The sequence below is a fragment of the Lactuca serriola genome, chromosome 8 (assembly GCF_051521515.1).
Source record: "Lactuca serriola cultivar US96UC23 chromosome 8, Lser_US96UC23_V15, whole genome shotgun sequence".
In the NCBI taxonomy this organism is placed as follows: domain Eukaryota; kingdom Viridiplantae; phylum Streptophyta; class Magnoliopsida; order Asterales; family Asteraceae; genus Lactuca; species Lactuca serriola.
Genome location: NC_136415.1, coordinates 56,973,215 through 56,990,853, shown reverse-complemented (window position 1 = coordinate 56,990,853; position 17,639 = coordinate 56,973,215). Strand labels below are relative to the sequence as shown.

The 17,639-nt window shown below is 29.3% G+C and overlaps 1 protein-coding gene across 1 annotated transcript; it reads right to left on the bottom strand.

Annotated features, from left to right (window-relative positions):
- Window positions 1-13,845: 13,845 nt before the first annotated feature.
- On the bottom strand, window positions 13,846-14,652 carry LOC145070102 (uncharacterized). The gene has a single exon (XM_079017032.1). It carries the CDS (start codon window positions 14,419-14,421, stop codon window positions 13,969-13,971), a length of 453 nt encoding a protein of 150 aa, XP_078873158.1. The 5' UTR covers window positions 14,422-14,652; the 3' UTR covers window positions 13,846-13,968.
- Window positions 14,653-17,639: the final 2,987 nt, after the last annotated feature.

The following is a 17,639-nucleotide window of genomic DNA, read 5'->3' as shown; positions in this document are numbered from 1 at the left end:
AATTTTGAAATTAAAAATGAAGTTTATTAATGAAATTAATATTCATTTATTACTACGTTTATTGCAATTATTACATTAAAATATAATGAGAAATTTAATAAAATAAAAAAATCATAAAATAACATGTGGAAAAATTAATTCAAAATAATCACAAAATGACATTTGACAAATTAAATAAGAGTGTAACAAAAAAAAAAAAAACCTTCATTTATTAGAGATGATATGTAGGTTAATAGCACATATCAACCTCACTGGATATCTAACCACATATCCATCTAAAATTAATTCATATACTAAAAAGATATATTCACTATATCTCTGAGAAAAACAAGTATGTATAGATCGTGTATATTATTTTCCCCACCTAACTACGAATCAATTAATGAAATATGCTAATGAAGTATTGTGACTAATGAATCTGGACATCTAATGATAAAAGTTACCACTCGTTGCAAACTTGCAATTGTAAGCGTAATACTTGTAAAAATCTTAATATGATATACTATGAAGTCCTAAATTTCTTTTTTGCTATAAGAAACAAAAATTAAGTGAGAAAGGAAACAAATGCGTGTTTTTTTTTGATGAACCAAGAACATGAATCATCAGATGATTCAACAATAGGATTATCTTAATAAGATTATTTGCAAAAATTCTCTGAGAAAAATGGTTTAAAAATTTATTTTTTTAGATTATTCATTAAAATTGTCCTAAAAAGGAATTATCGCCTGAGTCACTAAAAAATGGATCGTTGAAATGTTTTTTCTACTAATTTTTTCTAAATCATGTTATTTTTGTATTGTGACTAATGAACCTGGACATCTAATGATAAAAGTTACCACTGGTTGCAAACTTGCAATTGTAAGCGTAATACTTGTAAAAATCTTAATATGATATACTATGAAATTCTAAATTTCTTTTTTGCTATCAGAAACAAAAATTAAGTGAGAAAGGAAACAAATGCTTTTTTTTTTTTTTTTTTTTTTTTTTTTGATAAACCAAGAACATGAATCATCAGATGATTCAACAATAAAATTATGTTAATAAGATTATTTGCAAAAATTTTCTGAGAAATGGTTTAAAAATTTATTTTTTTAGATTATTCACTAAAATTGTCCTAAAAAGGAATTATTGCCTGAGTCACTAAAAAATGGATCGTTGATGTGTTTTTTCTACTAATTTTTTCTAAATCATGTTATTTTTGTATCATTCAATTAATGATTCGTTTATTTGTTTCGCCAAAAAAACATGCAAATAGTTCATTTCTTATGTTTCTTACAAAATTTTTGTTCCTCGTATGATCCTACATCCTATTGTTGATAGGGTGCAAGTGAAAGAAAAGCTTTAATAAGTTTTATCAAGCATATTTCTAACATATATTTTTACAATAGGAATAAAACATAACTAAACATAATATATTCAACAAATACAATGCTAATATGATGTATAGAACATGAAATCGTGGTATTTTGGTCCAATCTACTTATGTTAATAATGTATTATGATTTCTATATATGCGAAGGAATGAACCCAATCCATTATTTAGCATTTAAGTTGAGTGACCATTGTGAGCATATCTAGGTTCATCTTTGTTCACGCAAATATGATATCAACAACACTATACAACACTACGCTAAATGCAGATTCAAATAATAAATCACATATGAAAATGATCATACCTAATTAGATTCAAAGCAAATTAGACTATAAAAACAACAAATAAGTCACAAGAACAACATATTGGAATAAAATATGCTTAAAGTTTAAGAACATACATATTCCCTTGACGTAGAACTTTTTTTTTTTTTTTTTTGGAAAGGGAACTTCCCTAACGAGGGTTTCCGGGTCAACTTTCGCGCACCGACTAATCCCCGCTGCAAACATAAAGCTTTGCCTCATGCCCTGGAGTCACTGCAGGCGAACCTCCATGGCCACAAGGTCTGAATGGTGCCAGGATTTGAACATGGGTCAATAGGTTATCCACCATATCTTCTACATGCCTTACCAAGTCACCACAACCCAAGTGGTTCCTTGACGTAGAACTTGAAATTGTGCAACTATGATACTCAAATAGACTAACAATTATGGCATTATACTTTGAAGTACAATGCTCATCAAGTTTGTGGCTGTACACATATAATCTTTGTTAATAGCATCTCAAATGGTAGCTTATGGAAAAACTTTACTATTCAAATAAGCTTTTCAACAGTTGTATATCATTGGAGTTGTATTTTTATTGTTTTGGTTCCATAGTTTTTTTCGTAGGTTATTCCAACCACTTGATACATTTTAATCATCTCATTATTTTTCTTATTTTGGTCCACAGTTTTAATAACATTTTACTTAATATCATATTTATATTTAGATATTAAATCTTTAATATTTTTATTATTTAATTTATTTAATTAAATATATAAAATAAAATAAATGCATTTTTCGAAAACAAAATTTATAATAATGAGTTATCAAAATTTCAAAATAAAACAAATATTAAATATGATAAAATTTGCAGTCACATATTATTTTTCTGTTTTTTTATTTTATAACCGCATATGTGATATATATATATATATATATATATATATATATATATATATATATATATATATATATATATATATATATATATATTATTCTCAGAATAAAGACACAACATAGTTAATTTTTTACTTTATTTTTGTTTTGTATGCTAATAGCATAATGTCTATAAAATCGTACATTGTATGTTTAAGGAAAATCACATGTACATCGTTCCAAATTTTGTTTGATGACGCCATTGACAAACTTATTGCGTGGGTGACTGAGTACATCATTGATGTATTAGCAAAAAGTAGGAGTAAAATTGTGTTCATCATCGGTGAATTGTGCGATTAGAGATGAAAGCTAGCGAAATAAAGACTATGTTTAGTTTTTTAAATATTATGATTTTTGAGTTATATTTTTTTGTTGTGTGATGTTTTTTTTTCCAGAATATGCCATGATTTAAAAATATAAATTATATTTGTATGTTTTATACAACATTTAAAATAGATAAAAGATAGTAAAATAGTTAATTTATAGTATCATTTAAAAATAGTTATAAAAAATTAATAAACATACTTTGATATGCTAACCATTACAGATTAAGGTGTTGTTTGTTTTTTTTTTTTTTTGAGACAAAATGTCTACAGTTTGCATACCACATCTGTAGACCTCTGCAGCAGAAAAGGTAGGTCAAACGTATGCAAACTACTGAAATAAATTAAAATCTGAATAAATTGATTTTTTAAAACTTCAAAGAAACAAACAGTCTACGAAGCCTAATATCTGCGTTTGGTTTGCACGACGCTACAGAAGGGGTGACGAAGATCTACAGACTAAAAAGAAACAAGATATCAAAGTAGATTTTCATTGTTGAAAAAGAAAAAGAAAAAGAGTGTGCAGAAAATTAATCAAGAAAAATATAACATTACCATCTTCCTGCAAAAGGGTTTAACATTACCATCTTTCAAAGTTGAAAGCATGGCGATGTTCTATTTCTGATCATTGGAGATTCTTTCCACTGCTAACCATAGAAGTTGAACAAGCTCCGAAAATTTAACTATTATATAGATTAGAATAAACTCTTGGGGCTAGTTTTTCTTCACATGAACATGGTGACTCTTCACATGAACATGGTGACTCATTATATCATTTGGAAACAAACACAATATTCGAGGAAAGGGTTCAATCAGTCTAAGCATAAAAGCAAAAACTATGGTCCATATAATGCTTGATCTATTAATATACGCACGTATCTTCTAAGCTAGAACAAGCTGATACACAAGCTCATAACATGTATTGATCGTCTAATCAATCAGAGCATCTAGTATGCAGAAAACGTAATAGATATACAACAAGAAAATGATGCAAATGAAATAGCTAAAAACATCAAACGGATATCATTTTTATATAATTTATTCATCATCTCATAATCATATAGCATAATTGAACCTACCCTAGCTACAATGGTGGCTTTTTTTATTTATTCCCGATCTACAATTCACCCAATAATTAAACGACCACTATTTCACCACCATTACCACTAGGCAAACATTAAGTCTCAGTCTTTGGGGTCTTCAAAGATGACCCACTTTCGGCATTGGATAGGGTCCTCTTGGACCCGAATTCCACCTTCTTTGATTCAATTGCTTCCGAAGCCTCTTCTTTGGTATCAAATGTACCTAACCAAACTTGTGATTTCTTAACTGGGTCACGAATTTTCGCACTCCATCTACCCGATTCAGTCTTTCGAACACCCTTGCACTGTTTCCGGGTCGGGTCATCATCAAGCTTCGCCACCTTTTTTCCTTCGGGAACTCCCTTGGAAACTGGGGTCACCTGCTGGTTTTCAGCCGCTTGTCCAGCACGAAACTTCTCTTTCTTTATTTTGTAAGGTTTCAAAGATTTCTCAGCGGTGTCAAAGGTACCGAACCAGACCCGCTTTTTATTAAACGGGTCACGGATTTCAGAGCACAACTTGCCCCGTATCCTTTCGTTTTCCTTTTCATCCATGGAACCCCTCCGCTTTGACGCTTCACCGTCGTCCTTGTTTTCTCCGGCCCTGAGCCCAAGAACAATCTCGTGAACAATTCGGCGTCGCGCTGGTCGCTCACCGTTACCACCTTCATCCGATGATGAATCTGTGGCGTGAGGGTCGGAGACTATGACCCGGACTTTTCTTGGGTAGGTTACGGTGGCTTCCATCTGCTGTTTGTTGTCGTCTTCGGCGGAATTCTCCATTTTTGTGACACCAGGTTGGTCCGCCATGGCTGAGCCCCCACACGCAAGCACACAAGAAACACGTAGATACGATGGGGAGAGAGAGAGAGATTGATAAAGAAAGAGAATGTGTACTGACAGCGACAGTGCTCGTGCTCTTTTAAACTAGATTGGGTTACATAAATGATCCTTCGAATGTCCGAGTGACATTTATGGTCCTTGATACAAGAATTCACCTCTTCAATCCCTCATTTATAAATTTTGTATCTATTTAATCCTTACTCATTTACGTTTTAGACGTTTACTCATTGATCTCTCTCTTATATGTCACAAATGATGATTACAATAAACAACTTTTAATATTCTATGTTATTTTAATAGGAATTTGACATTAAGATTGTCATGCAAATATAGTTACCTTCTATTCTACATGTTTAGATAATAAATATTTAATACTTCATGCAAATTAAAATTGTATACATATATAATATATCATCTAGTTCGATTAATCTAAAGAATATATGTTTTTTACATGATAATTATGTCTTATTTTTCTTTCCTCTTTTATCTCTCTCCAAAGTGCAAAAACAAAACAAAGCTATGGTCGACAAACGACAAATCCCCACCCCCCCCCCCCCCCCCCTCCCACCAGCGCCCCAAATTTCATGATGATAGTTGGTTACATATCTATCAAAAAACTCATGTTTCAACAAGTTTCTAGATTGTTATCTAGATTTGACATTAAATCATCCTTCATCCACCAAATCCTTCCAATATTTTATTTCAATATGGCGCATGTTGAAATCGAAACAATAATATCACATGACATATGAAGCATGTTGATATTGTCTCTATAATTGGTGACTTCCGGAGAACGTCTAACTGATTTATTTGTTACTCCTTATTTCTTGGATCTATCATACTAGAAGATAAAATCTTAATTTCTAATTGACTATCATAGCATAAAGATTATTCCCACGTGTGTAAGCCAGATAGAAGGGAACAAGTTAATCTTATATTTTTATGGAATTCAAACCTACAACATCATGAGTGTACCTTTGATGTATGTTTTCTCTGGGTTCATCCTCAAGGTAGGAATTATTTTTTTATATCGCATTTCGATTTATGACAAGTAACAATTTTGCTTTATTTATCACACATATGTTTCGATCAAACAAAAGCCTAAAATCTTTAACAATATATTCCAATCCTTTGGAACCTAATTTATGTAATGGTTGTAACCATAGTAGGGAAAACTTACGTTTAGACAGTTTAAAATGGCATAGCCATCCTCTAGGTCATAAAATAACTAGTGTGTACTTTGGTCTTTCGATCATCACTTATTTCTTTTTTCTTTCCGTATCATTGGACACAATAAAGTCGAATTGAATAAGAAATGTAATAAGAATAATATTTATAGTATATTTCCATGATGTTGACCACACTATTCAATAATGTATCATGCATTCTATAAACATAACTTTGTATCTTTACATTTATATGTATATTTCATATCTAGAAATGCTTCACATGAATATGTATGTTGTGCATGAAAATAAATAGCTTTTTATGCTTCACATGAATATGTATTTTATGCATGAAAATAAATAGCTTTTTCTACATGAATCACAGTAGAAAACATTATATACTCACATGTGATACTAAATATCTATTTAGTCTCAATTCTTTACTTCATGACTTACTTTGATCCAAAATATGTAGATCACCAAATTTGGTGGTTAACATTATTAAATGACTAAACACACTTGTCGAATTCTTTAATTCCTTACTTACATATTTACAACCATTTCATAATCATTTTTCATCACATATCACATGTCATCAAATTTTTGTCATTTATACGTCCTAGTTTCAAAATCATGGTGTGTATGTTAAACATGTAAAGTATCATTTTTAATTGTTATTTATATCTAATACATATTTATTATGTTAACTTTACTTAAAATGATTCAACCGCAAACGCTATTTCCAACCCCCTCAATAAACGCTAGCATGAATCTCCCAAAGCTTACCATGAGGTAAGAGCTCTCACTAAGCTTCCAAACCAGGATCTAGGAGATCAAATAGAGTTCGATTAGTTTCTACTAGACAAGAAATAAAGAACATAACCAATACAAGGAACATTGTTATATGTATAAATGAATTGACATTTGACATAATTCAATATAATTAATACTATGTTATCATGATTCATTAATTAATACTATGTTATCATGTTCTCATTTAATATATTTTACTAGATGATTTATATGAAAGAAAGATGATTCATATGATAATTTCCCATTGTTACTGAGTTATAACTATTCCTTACATAAAGAATTCCTTATAGAAAAGAATCTAATTTTAACTTTTTATTTGTGGAATAAACCACATAATATTGCTATTTATTACTAATATATAAACTAGTTTACTAGAACTTTTAACTTACAAGGCTAATCATAATTTACCTAATGCGGTCTAAACCTTCGTTTTTATAATTATAGGTGACCGTTATTTGAAATATTTGTATATAGGTGTATTTAAGAACCATTTAAATACTTATTTTCATATTATAAACAAGTAATTAATAAACAATCATCAAACCCAGTTAAACCTCATGAACACTAATAACATCTTGCAATTGAAACAATTGAATGCTAGTGACACTTTCGGTGGTAATCCTTTGCTTTAGAGTATTAACTTAGGATATTATGCCCTTTGTGTTTTCAAATCTCTAAATAATCCAATACGTAAGGGCAAAACATTTAAGGGGCCTAAGGGACCATCCCCCTTATTCCATCACCCCACGATGTATACTATGACCTATAAATGGGAAAGAAATCAAAAGTCTTCGTCAGACTAGGCCTGACAATAGAGGGGGTTTGAGCGAATCGGCCTTGATCCAAACTCTTTTAACAAATTTCAAAATCCGATCCAAACCCGCTCCGTAACCCGCATGGTTTTAAATAATCAAACGCATACTCTTATCCATTGAATCAACGAATATCCAAACCCGCCCCGAAACCCAAATGTTTTTAAATAATCTGACACATTTTAATTAATTCCTAAAATAAAATTTCTTAAATAAAAAAATGTATACTATATCTTAATACTTAAAATAACATTTTTTTTAAATAAAAAGAATTGATTTAGAAAAGGACATTAGATACGCGAGGAATTTCAATCGGAATTAAAAATCATTATTGCAACAACTTTGAATTGATTTATGACTGTCGGTTGTAGTGATAGCGAATAGAATTGCTAAATTTTTTCATGTTAAAAAATGATTTATTGAATTAGAAATGGATATGACGATTTCTTGATGAATATAAATTGAATGATATTATGATTCTTGATAGAAGTCTATAAGTTTATAAACCGACTTATCGATTCCTATGTAAACGCATTTTTTTTCTTTTGCCTTTGCCCTTTGGACTTTTGATTGAAATTAAAATTAAACGTTAAGAAGTATAAAATATAAATGTATAATTCTAAAATTTATATGGGGCGGGTTATAAATTGAACGGATCGGTGATGATCCATACCCGACCCATTTAATAAAAGGGTTAGCGGGTATGGATCGTTAACGGGGAAACGAATAAAAAAAATACACTCCAAACCCACATAATTATTACGGGTTTGGATCGGATTATGGTCATACCCCGCTCCATTGTCAGGTCTACGTCAGACGCTTAAGGCAGCATAAGATCATAGCTTAATCAACTGGAATAGGAAATATATCACTTTTTAATGGTAATCGAAATCCTCTCCTATCTTTTATGTCTTGTGGTGATTATGAATCCAAGTCAAACAATTCCAACATATATGTGGTTTTGAGGCTTGTGATATATGGTTTGTGTTATTTTAATAACATGTCGTATGGTATGTTTCTCATTTATCATTTATTTATTTGAAGTTTTTGAATTTTGGTTATTTAATTATCTAGGGCTCATTTGATTATACTATTGTCTTGGATATATGCTTGATTATCTATGATTCATTTGATTATATGATTGCATTGGATCAAATCAAAGTGACCCACTCAGACAAAGACTCTAGGCATGTTGGAGAGTACGACATGTTCGATATGCAGATTTTCAAAGCTTCTAACTTTTAATTTTTAAAGAAAAACTCGACAAAATAAATAAATAAATAAAAACTTTGTTTGACAATAAGAGCTTGTGGCTTTTAGCTAAAACGAAAATCTTCAAATCCAAAAAACTTCTTCAAGCAACATTTAACAAAAAAAACTCATTTATAATTATACACATTGACTTAATTACCATTTTTCAAAATCAATGACGTGTTTTAGATAAATCATTTTATGTAATTTTAAATGTATTAAAAATTTTCATCTATTTTTTCCGAACACTCATATACAAATAAATACTACATATTTTAAATTCCAGCTAGTTTTGCTTCACAGTCTACATCTAGTCTAATAGGTCATAATTACTTATTAAAGTGATATAATTTAAACAAAATATGTCACTTTTAAAGGCATATCATATACAAAACAAAAAGTAATAAATCATTTATACTTCATATATAATCTTCTCTTTACAAAGCGTTAACCCAAAATATAGACAAAATCGATATTTTGGAACAAGAAATGTCATTTACCAAGGTTTAGTGACCACACATGTATATGTGACTTTAAAATATTTTCAAACTTCTAACAAGAAATGTCATTTACCCATGTTTAGTATAATATTTGAAATGTCATTTACCCAGCTTTCCTCTACTATTTTTAGTATGTTATTTAGTTGAAGAACTTTTACCTATTTTAGTTGTAGTCCAATATGGTATTTTTTGTTAGCGAGTTAATCTATACACACCATTTTTTTACATACATAACAATTGATTCTTTAAAATGTTGTATTGTACAACTATATAATACATGAATTGTTTGTATGACAAAAAACTGTTGTGTACGAATCACTTCCCTTTTTGTTACCATACGGCTCATTGAAAAAAATAATAATTTAAACGCTAATAATTTATAAAAATAATAGATTTTGACTTAAGCTGCACGGTTTACTTATACATACAACATTTGGGTGGCCGGAATCGCACATAGGAACACCAAACAATTCATACAGTATGTGGTGCGGTGTAGGAACTAGTCGTTCCTCCCTCATGCCCCTTTATTTCCTCTCTTGATTGGTCAATGCAGTTTTTATTTTTATTTTTCTGTTTCCAACAGATATATATATATATATATATATATATATATATATATATATATATATATATAGAGAGAGAGAGAGAGAGAGAGAGAGAGAGAGAACCAAATGATTTGCGATAATCCAAAAGCTCCTAATGAGCTCATCATTTTCAAAACGAAGACCATTATTGCACTCCTAAAGTTGGCGTCTAAAAGAAATCAATGCTCCAAAAAAGATTTGATATTTTTTTTGGAATTGTACATATATGTTAGATGTGCATGCATGTATATTTATGTTTTCTGTGTTTTTCGACGTTTTCAAGTTGTGATTCTCTTAGGCGTTGGTATTAGAGTGACATTGTTGTGTTGGTTTAGAAATTTTTTGAAAAACAACACTAAATGTTCATAGATGCACATATATGAACATTCAAATGTGCATATATGCACATTTCAAAAAAAAACAAAAAAAAGTTCGTCAAATCATTTTTTGAGTATAGATATGAATTAGACGCATCATTTTGTAATTATCATCTATTGTGTAACTGTATAACTAAATCATAGTCATTGGATCAATGAAAAAAATAGAATCATTCGTGAAAAAATATTTTTACATTTATTATTATCTTTTTAAGAATTCAAATTTCAAGATGTCCCAAGGGTAATTTAGATATTTTGTGTATATTTATTTAAGTAAACAAAATAATGAATTTCAAACTTTTAGGAAACAAGTTTATTATTGTTATTTACAATAAAAAGAAATTTTCTTTAAGAATCATTATGGGAATAACATAAAAGTTAAAAATGTAAATTTATGAATGTTATGAAGAACATAAACATTATTTGAAGAAATAAAAGATATTCCAATAAAAATAAAAAGCAATTACAATTCCAAATTTGCAAACATTCTTTTAACAATCTAATACTCTCATTAGAATTTAAGAATTCTAGTAATCAAGAATCTAAGAAATTCTAACTTTTCCACCGCTATGCTACAAATTCCAAACAAGTCTATCAATATCTACAACAGATGATGGGTATATTGTTGATGCTGCTAGTACTTCACAAGTGATCTGAATTTATAGTCAACTAAGTGACTATGTGATCAACATGAATAAATTTCTTTGTTTTGTAACTCTCAAAGTCCAATTCATATATGACATAATCTAGTTCAACATTCAAGAATGAAACATATTTCTATTTGATACCATTTCATCAAAGATCGTGTTGAAAATGACAATATCGAAGTTCATTTTATTAATATCATCGATTAACTTTCAGATATTTTCACAAAACCTCTTGACGAAAAATCTTTCATGAGAATTTTAGATTGATTAGGAATGATGGAAGTTTCTTAAGTTCCAAAATATAACTAATATTTTTATATTTGATTTCGAAGGTTTTTGCTGACTTCAATACTTTTAACACTTCCAAAGTGGCACTAGACCATTCAGAGATTACTGTTCACAGTCAGAGCTTCAACTTCCGTCAATATTGATAGTTGCTCTAAATCATTTAGCAAGATTGGTTTACTATTGAAGTTTTGGTAACTTTTTTTGTCTTGTTATTCAAAAATCAAGAATTCCAAAAAGATTTTTTGTTTTGTTTTTGTCTTTTAATTCAAAAATCAAAAATCACAAAAATATTTTATTTATTTCTGTATTATCTTGAAAAATCAAAAAGTCCAAAAATATTTTCTTTATTTTTAAATTTCGTTCAAAAATCCAAAAACTTCAAAAAAAAATTTCTTTTATAAAAAACCATTAAGGCATAGCTACAAATTCCAGATAGCTACATATTCCATACAAAAAATCATTGAGGGAGAGGAAGTTGCAACATATTATTTACGAAATATAAGCCTAATACAATCTATAATAGACGGTGATGATCTTATATCAATATAAGTGTATCCCCTTTAATTACTACATATATGAGAATACGTAACAATAATACATAAGCAGGTTAATAACACATATCAGCTTCGCTGAATATATAACCGCATATTCATCTAAAATTAAATCATCTATTAAAATAATATATAACCGCATATTCATCTAAAATTAAATCATCTATTAAAATAATATATTCACTTTCTCTTCGTTGACCTAAAATCCAAAGTGGTTCAAACTATTGTGTGCTCATTGAACAATTTAAAGAATCCAAATTTTCTTCTTGAAATGTCACTTTTTTATCTTCCTACTCACATGAATTGATGACAAATGTTTTAAAATTAATTTTTAATAATGACAAGTGTTTTCAAATATTATTAATTTTATGACATTGAACATTATTTCATATTGATATTGATATGAAGAAAAATAGAAAAAAAAAAAATAAAAGGATATTTAATTTCTCTACGAATATTATAAAATATAAGTAACCAGGAGCTAGTTGATTAAAAAAGAATCACGTTGATATATGTATATTATTGTGGTAACAGTTTTAGAAAGAAGAAAGTGATTAAAGCTAGTGATCTCTAAAAAAATTGTTTGATGAAGTATTGTGACTAATGACCCTAAATATATAATTGTAAAACATACCACTAGTTGCAATTGTAAGCATAATACCTGTAAAAATGTTAATATTATATAACATGAAATCCTTTTTTTAATGATTTGCAGTAATTGATAGGGAGCAAGTGAAAATTAAATGCAAAGCTTTAATAAGTTCTATCAAGCCCATTTCTAGCATATATTCTCACAGTAGGAATAAAACATAACTGAAAACGATATATTCAACTAATACATTAATGTTAATACCATGTAACATGAAATCATGATATTCCAATCTTCTTATGTTAATAACTAGTTGTGAGACCCATATATTATATGAGTTAATTTTAAAAAAATTAATTAAAAATAAATAAATATGAAGGTACGTCTAAATAATTGAGAACTTTAAATTTATAAGAAAATAAGAAAAATAATGAATTATTAAAATTAAAATGTTTTTTATCTTTTAAATGTAAACAAATAATTTAAATAAATAAACAAAAGAAACTAATAAACTTTAATTTATATTTTTTAAAATTAGTAGGTAAGCTTATTAATAAAATTGATATCCATTTATTAATATATTTATTGTAATTATTACATTAAAATATTATATGAAATTTAATAAAATGAAAAAACCCATAAAATGACATAGAAAAAAATTAATCAAAATTACCATAATTTGATATTTATCAAATTAAAGGAGAGTATGTGATGTGACAAAAAAGTTTTTTATTTAGTAGGAAAGATGTATGTATTATTAGATCTATATCTATGAAATATATGAAAATAAATAAATTCTCTTGAAATGAAAAACATAACCTAAGAAAATATTTTAAGTTGTGTGTAAAGAAAATGTCCAATTCCAGATCAAAGTTAATCATGTATTATTAAGTAATGTTTTTTTTTCCAAAATATGAAATGATTAAAAAATAGAAATTATATTATAATATTTTATAAAATATATAAAATAGATAAAAAAAAGGATAAATTAGTTCATTTTTAATATATTTAAAAACTTATAACAAAAATAATAAATGCTTGGAATGTTGAACATTATTTATTACGATTTTGAGTAGATTTTCATTATTAAAAAAACGGTGTGCAGAAAATTAATCAAGAAAAAACTACAAGCGAATTTAGCATAACCACTTCCTGCAAAAGTGTTTGACATTATCATCTTCCACTGTTGCAAGCATAGCGATGTTCAACCGGTATAAGCATAAAAGCAAAAACTATGGTCCATAAAGCTTGATCTTATAATATACGCACGTATCTTAAGCTAGAACAAGCTGATACACAAGTTCATAACATGTATTGATCTTCTAATCAATCAGATCATCTAGTATGCAGAAAACGGAACAGATATACAACAAGAAAATGATGCAAATGAAATAGATAAAAACATCAAACGGAGATCATTATTATATCATTTATTCATCATTTCATAATCATATAGCATAACTGAACCTACCCTAGCTACAATGGTGGCTTGTTTTATTTATTCCCGATCTACAATTCACCTAATTATAATTAAACGACCGCTATTTCACCACCATGACCACTAGGCAAACTTTAAGTCTCAGTCTTTGGGGTCTTCAAAGACGACCCACTATCGGCATTGGATCGGGAGGACCCGAATTCCACCTTCTTTGATTCAATTGCTTCTGAAGCCTCTTCTTCGGTATCAAATGTACCAACCCAAACATGTGATTTCTTAACTGGGTCACGAATTTTCGCTTTCCATCTACCCGATTCAGTCTTGCGAACACCCATGCACTGTTTCCGGGTCGGGTTATCATCAAGTTTCGCCACCTTTTTTCCTTCGCGAACTCCCTTGGAAACTGGTGTCACCTGCTGGTTTTCGGCCTTTTTTCTAAGCTCCTCTTTCTTTTTGGTGTAAGCTTCAAAAGCTTTCTCAGCGGTGTCATAGGTACCCAACCAGAGCCGCTTTTTCTCAAACGGGTCACGGATTTCAGAGCACCACTTGCCCCATTTCCTCATTCGGACCCCACGATACTTCTTCATTTCGGTTTGCTTTTGATCCAAGGAACCCCTCGGCTTTGACGCTTCACCGTCGTCCTTGTTGTCTCTGGCTTTGACCCCAAGAACAATCTTGTGAACAATACCACCTTTTTCCGATTATGAATCGGTGGCGGATTTGGCGGAATTCACCATTTTTGTGCCAACAAGTTGGTCCGCCATGGCTGAGAACCCTCACGCAAGCACACAAGAAACACGCAGATACGATGGGGAGAGAGAGAAATTAAGGAAGAGAATGTGTTCTGACAGCGACAGTGCTCGTGCTCTTTTAAACTAGATTGAGTTACATAAATAGTCCTTCGAATGTCCGAGTGACATTTATGGTCCTTGATATTAGAATTGACATATTCAAATCCCTTATTTATAAATTTTATATCTACTTAATCCTTACTCATTTAAGTTTAATTTAGAGGTTATATTAATCATTGATGTTTGTTATATGTAATAAATGATGATTACACTAGAGAACATGTAATATAGTTATGTTATTTTTAATAGGAATTGACATTAAGATTTTCATGCAAATATAGTTAGTTTCGATTATATATGCTTATATAATAAATAGTTATCGGTTCATATAAATTAACATTGTATACATATAGGATATAACATCTAGTTTGAATTTAAATAATTTATGTTTTTACATGATAATTATGCCCTAATTTTTCTTTCCTCTTTTATCTCTTTCCAAATGCAAAAAAGACTATGGTCGACAAATGACAAATTCCCCTCGACTAATACCCTTTTAATCACATGGTACTAACATCCAAATTCAGCTTCACATGTTTGATCGAACGAAAGTTGCATTTTTTTCATGGGTGAAACTATTTAAACATCAGGCTCTCAGATACAAGGTTATCTATGACATTAACGGTATTCCTCATCCTTTACAATAGATATGAAATTCGAGTATTTTAATGAAATCGATGCTTACATCATTTGATAGTAATCATGTCATATAATATGGGACTCTATTTAAAGACCTTAATCAAGCGTTTAAAACCTAATCCACTGGTCTATGAGCCTTGGATAAGTATCAATAATTTATTTTACAAAAGCAAAGGATCTTGAAGTGGAAGCCGTGAACATGAGTGTAGCACATTTTTACTCGAGTATATTCCATATTTTGATGCAAATTGATAGTTCCCCAAAGATCTTGATGATCAAGATAATTATGTTGGCTGCACATTTATTAAATAACACATGGTTCAATAACTTGTTTCTAGATTGCTATATAAATTTCTAAATCATCCTTCACCAACCAAAACTTTCCAACATTTTATATCAATATTAAGCATGTTGAAATTAGAACAATAATATCATAGGACATGAAGGTCCTTAATATCCCTTTGTATACATCACTATTGGTCTAAATCCCTTATACAACCTATGTTATCCTGTTTCATATCAGTTATGGGTTGAAAAATAATTAGGCCATCATAGCTTCCTAATATAAGGAAAAGGTGTTATATTAGGTACCTTTCCCTTTGCATGAAAAGGAGCCCAATATAGCTTACCCTAAGACCCTTGTACTTTTAATTAAGGATATAATCCTATCCCCCTGTAACCTTGACCTTATCTCCAAAATTGGTGAGTTGTAGAGGACATCTAACTGGTTTCTTTATTAATCTTGAGTTTTGGGATTTATCATACTAAAAGATAAAATCTTCGTTTGTAACTGACTATTATAGCATAAAGATCACTCTCATGTGTCCAAGCATGGTAGAAAGCAACGAGTAATCTTATAATTTTGTGGAACTCAAATCTACAACATCATGAGTGCACCCATCATGAAGTTCTATGGTTGGGTTTATTCTTTTATAGTTCATTTTCGATTCATGACAAGTAATATATATTCTTTATTTATCATGCATGTGTGTTTCTTAATTGTTTCGATCGAACATAATCCTAACACCATTAAAAATATATTCCAATCCTTTGGAACCTAATTTATGCAATAGTCGTAACCATAGCAGGGAAAACATGTGTCTAGATAGTTTAAAATGGCATACTCATCCTCCAGGACATAAAAATAACGAGCCTACACTTTGGTATTTTGCTCATTACTTATTTCATTTTCTTTCAATATCATTGTACGCTATACATGTCGAATTGAATGAGAAATTTAATAAGAATTATATTTATAGTACGTTTCCATGATGTAGTCCACACCATTCAATAAATTGTCATGCATTCTATAAGCATAACTTTGCATCTTTGCATTTATATGTATGTTTCATATATAAAAATGCTTCACATGAATATGTATTTTATGTATGAAAATAAGTAGCTTTTTTACATGATTAACAGTAAAACAACACTATATACTCACATGAGAGACTAAGTATCTATTTAGTCTCAATTTTTTAGTTCATGACATGCTTTGATCCAAAATATGTAGATAACTAAATTTGGTGTTTAACCTTATTAAATGATTAGATACACTTGTTTATTTCTTTATCTCATTGCTTATATACTTACAACCATTTCATAATCCTTTTTCATCACATGTCATCAAAATTTTCTCACTTATGCATCCTAGTTTCAGATCATGGTACATATTACGAACATGTAAAGTATCACATTTAGTAGTTATTTATATCTAATATATATTTATTACATTAATTTTACTTAAAATGGTTCGACTACAAACTCTTTCCAATTGCATCGATAAACGCTAGCATGCAACTCCGAAAGCTACCATGAGGTAAGAGCTCTCACTAAGCTTCCAAACCATGATCTGGGAGATCAAACATAGATCGATTAGTTTATGATAAACAAGAAATAAAGAACATAACCAATGCATAGAACATTGTTATATGTCTAAATGAATTGGCAGTTGAAATAATTCAATAATTGATATTGTGTTTTCATGTTCTTATTCACAAATTTTACTAAATGATTCATATGATAATTTCCCATTGCTAATTCAAATATAATCATTATTTACCTAAAGAATTCCTTATAGAAGATAATCAAATTTTAAGTTTTTATTTTCGAACTAAGCACATAAATATTTCTATTTATTACTAATATATAAATTATTTTACTAAAACTTGTAGCTTACAAGTTTATTCATAGTTTAACAAATATGGTCTAAACCATTGTTTCTACAATTAGGTGACATTTATTTAAAATATTTGTATATAGGTGTGTTTAAGAACCATCTAAATACTTGTTTTAAAATTATAAACAAGTAATTA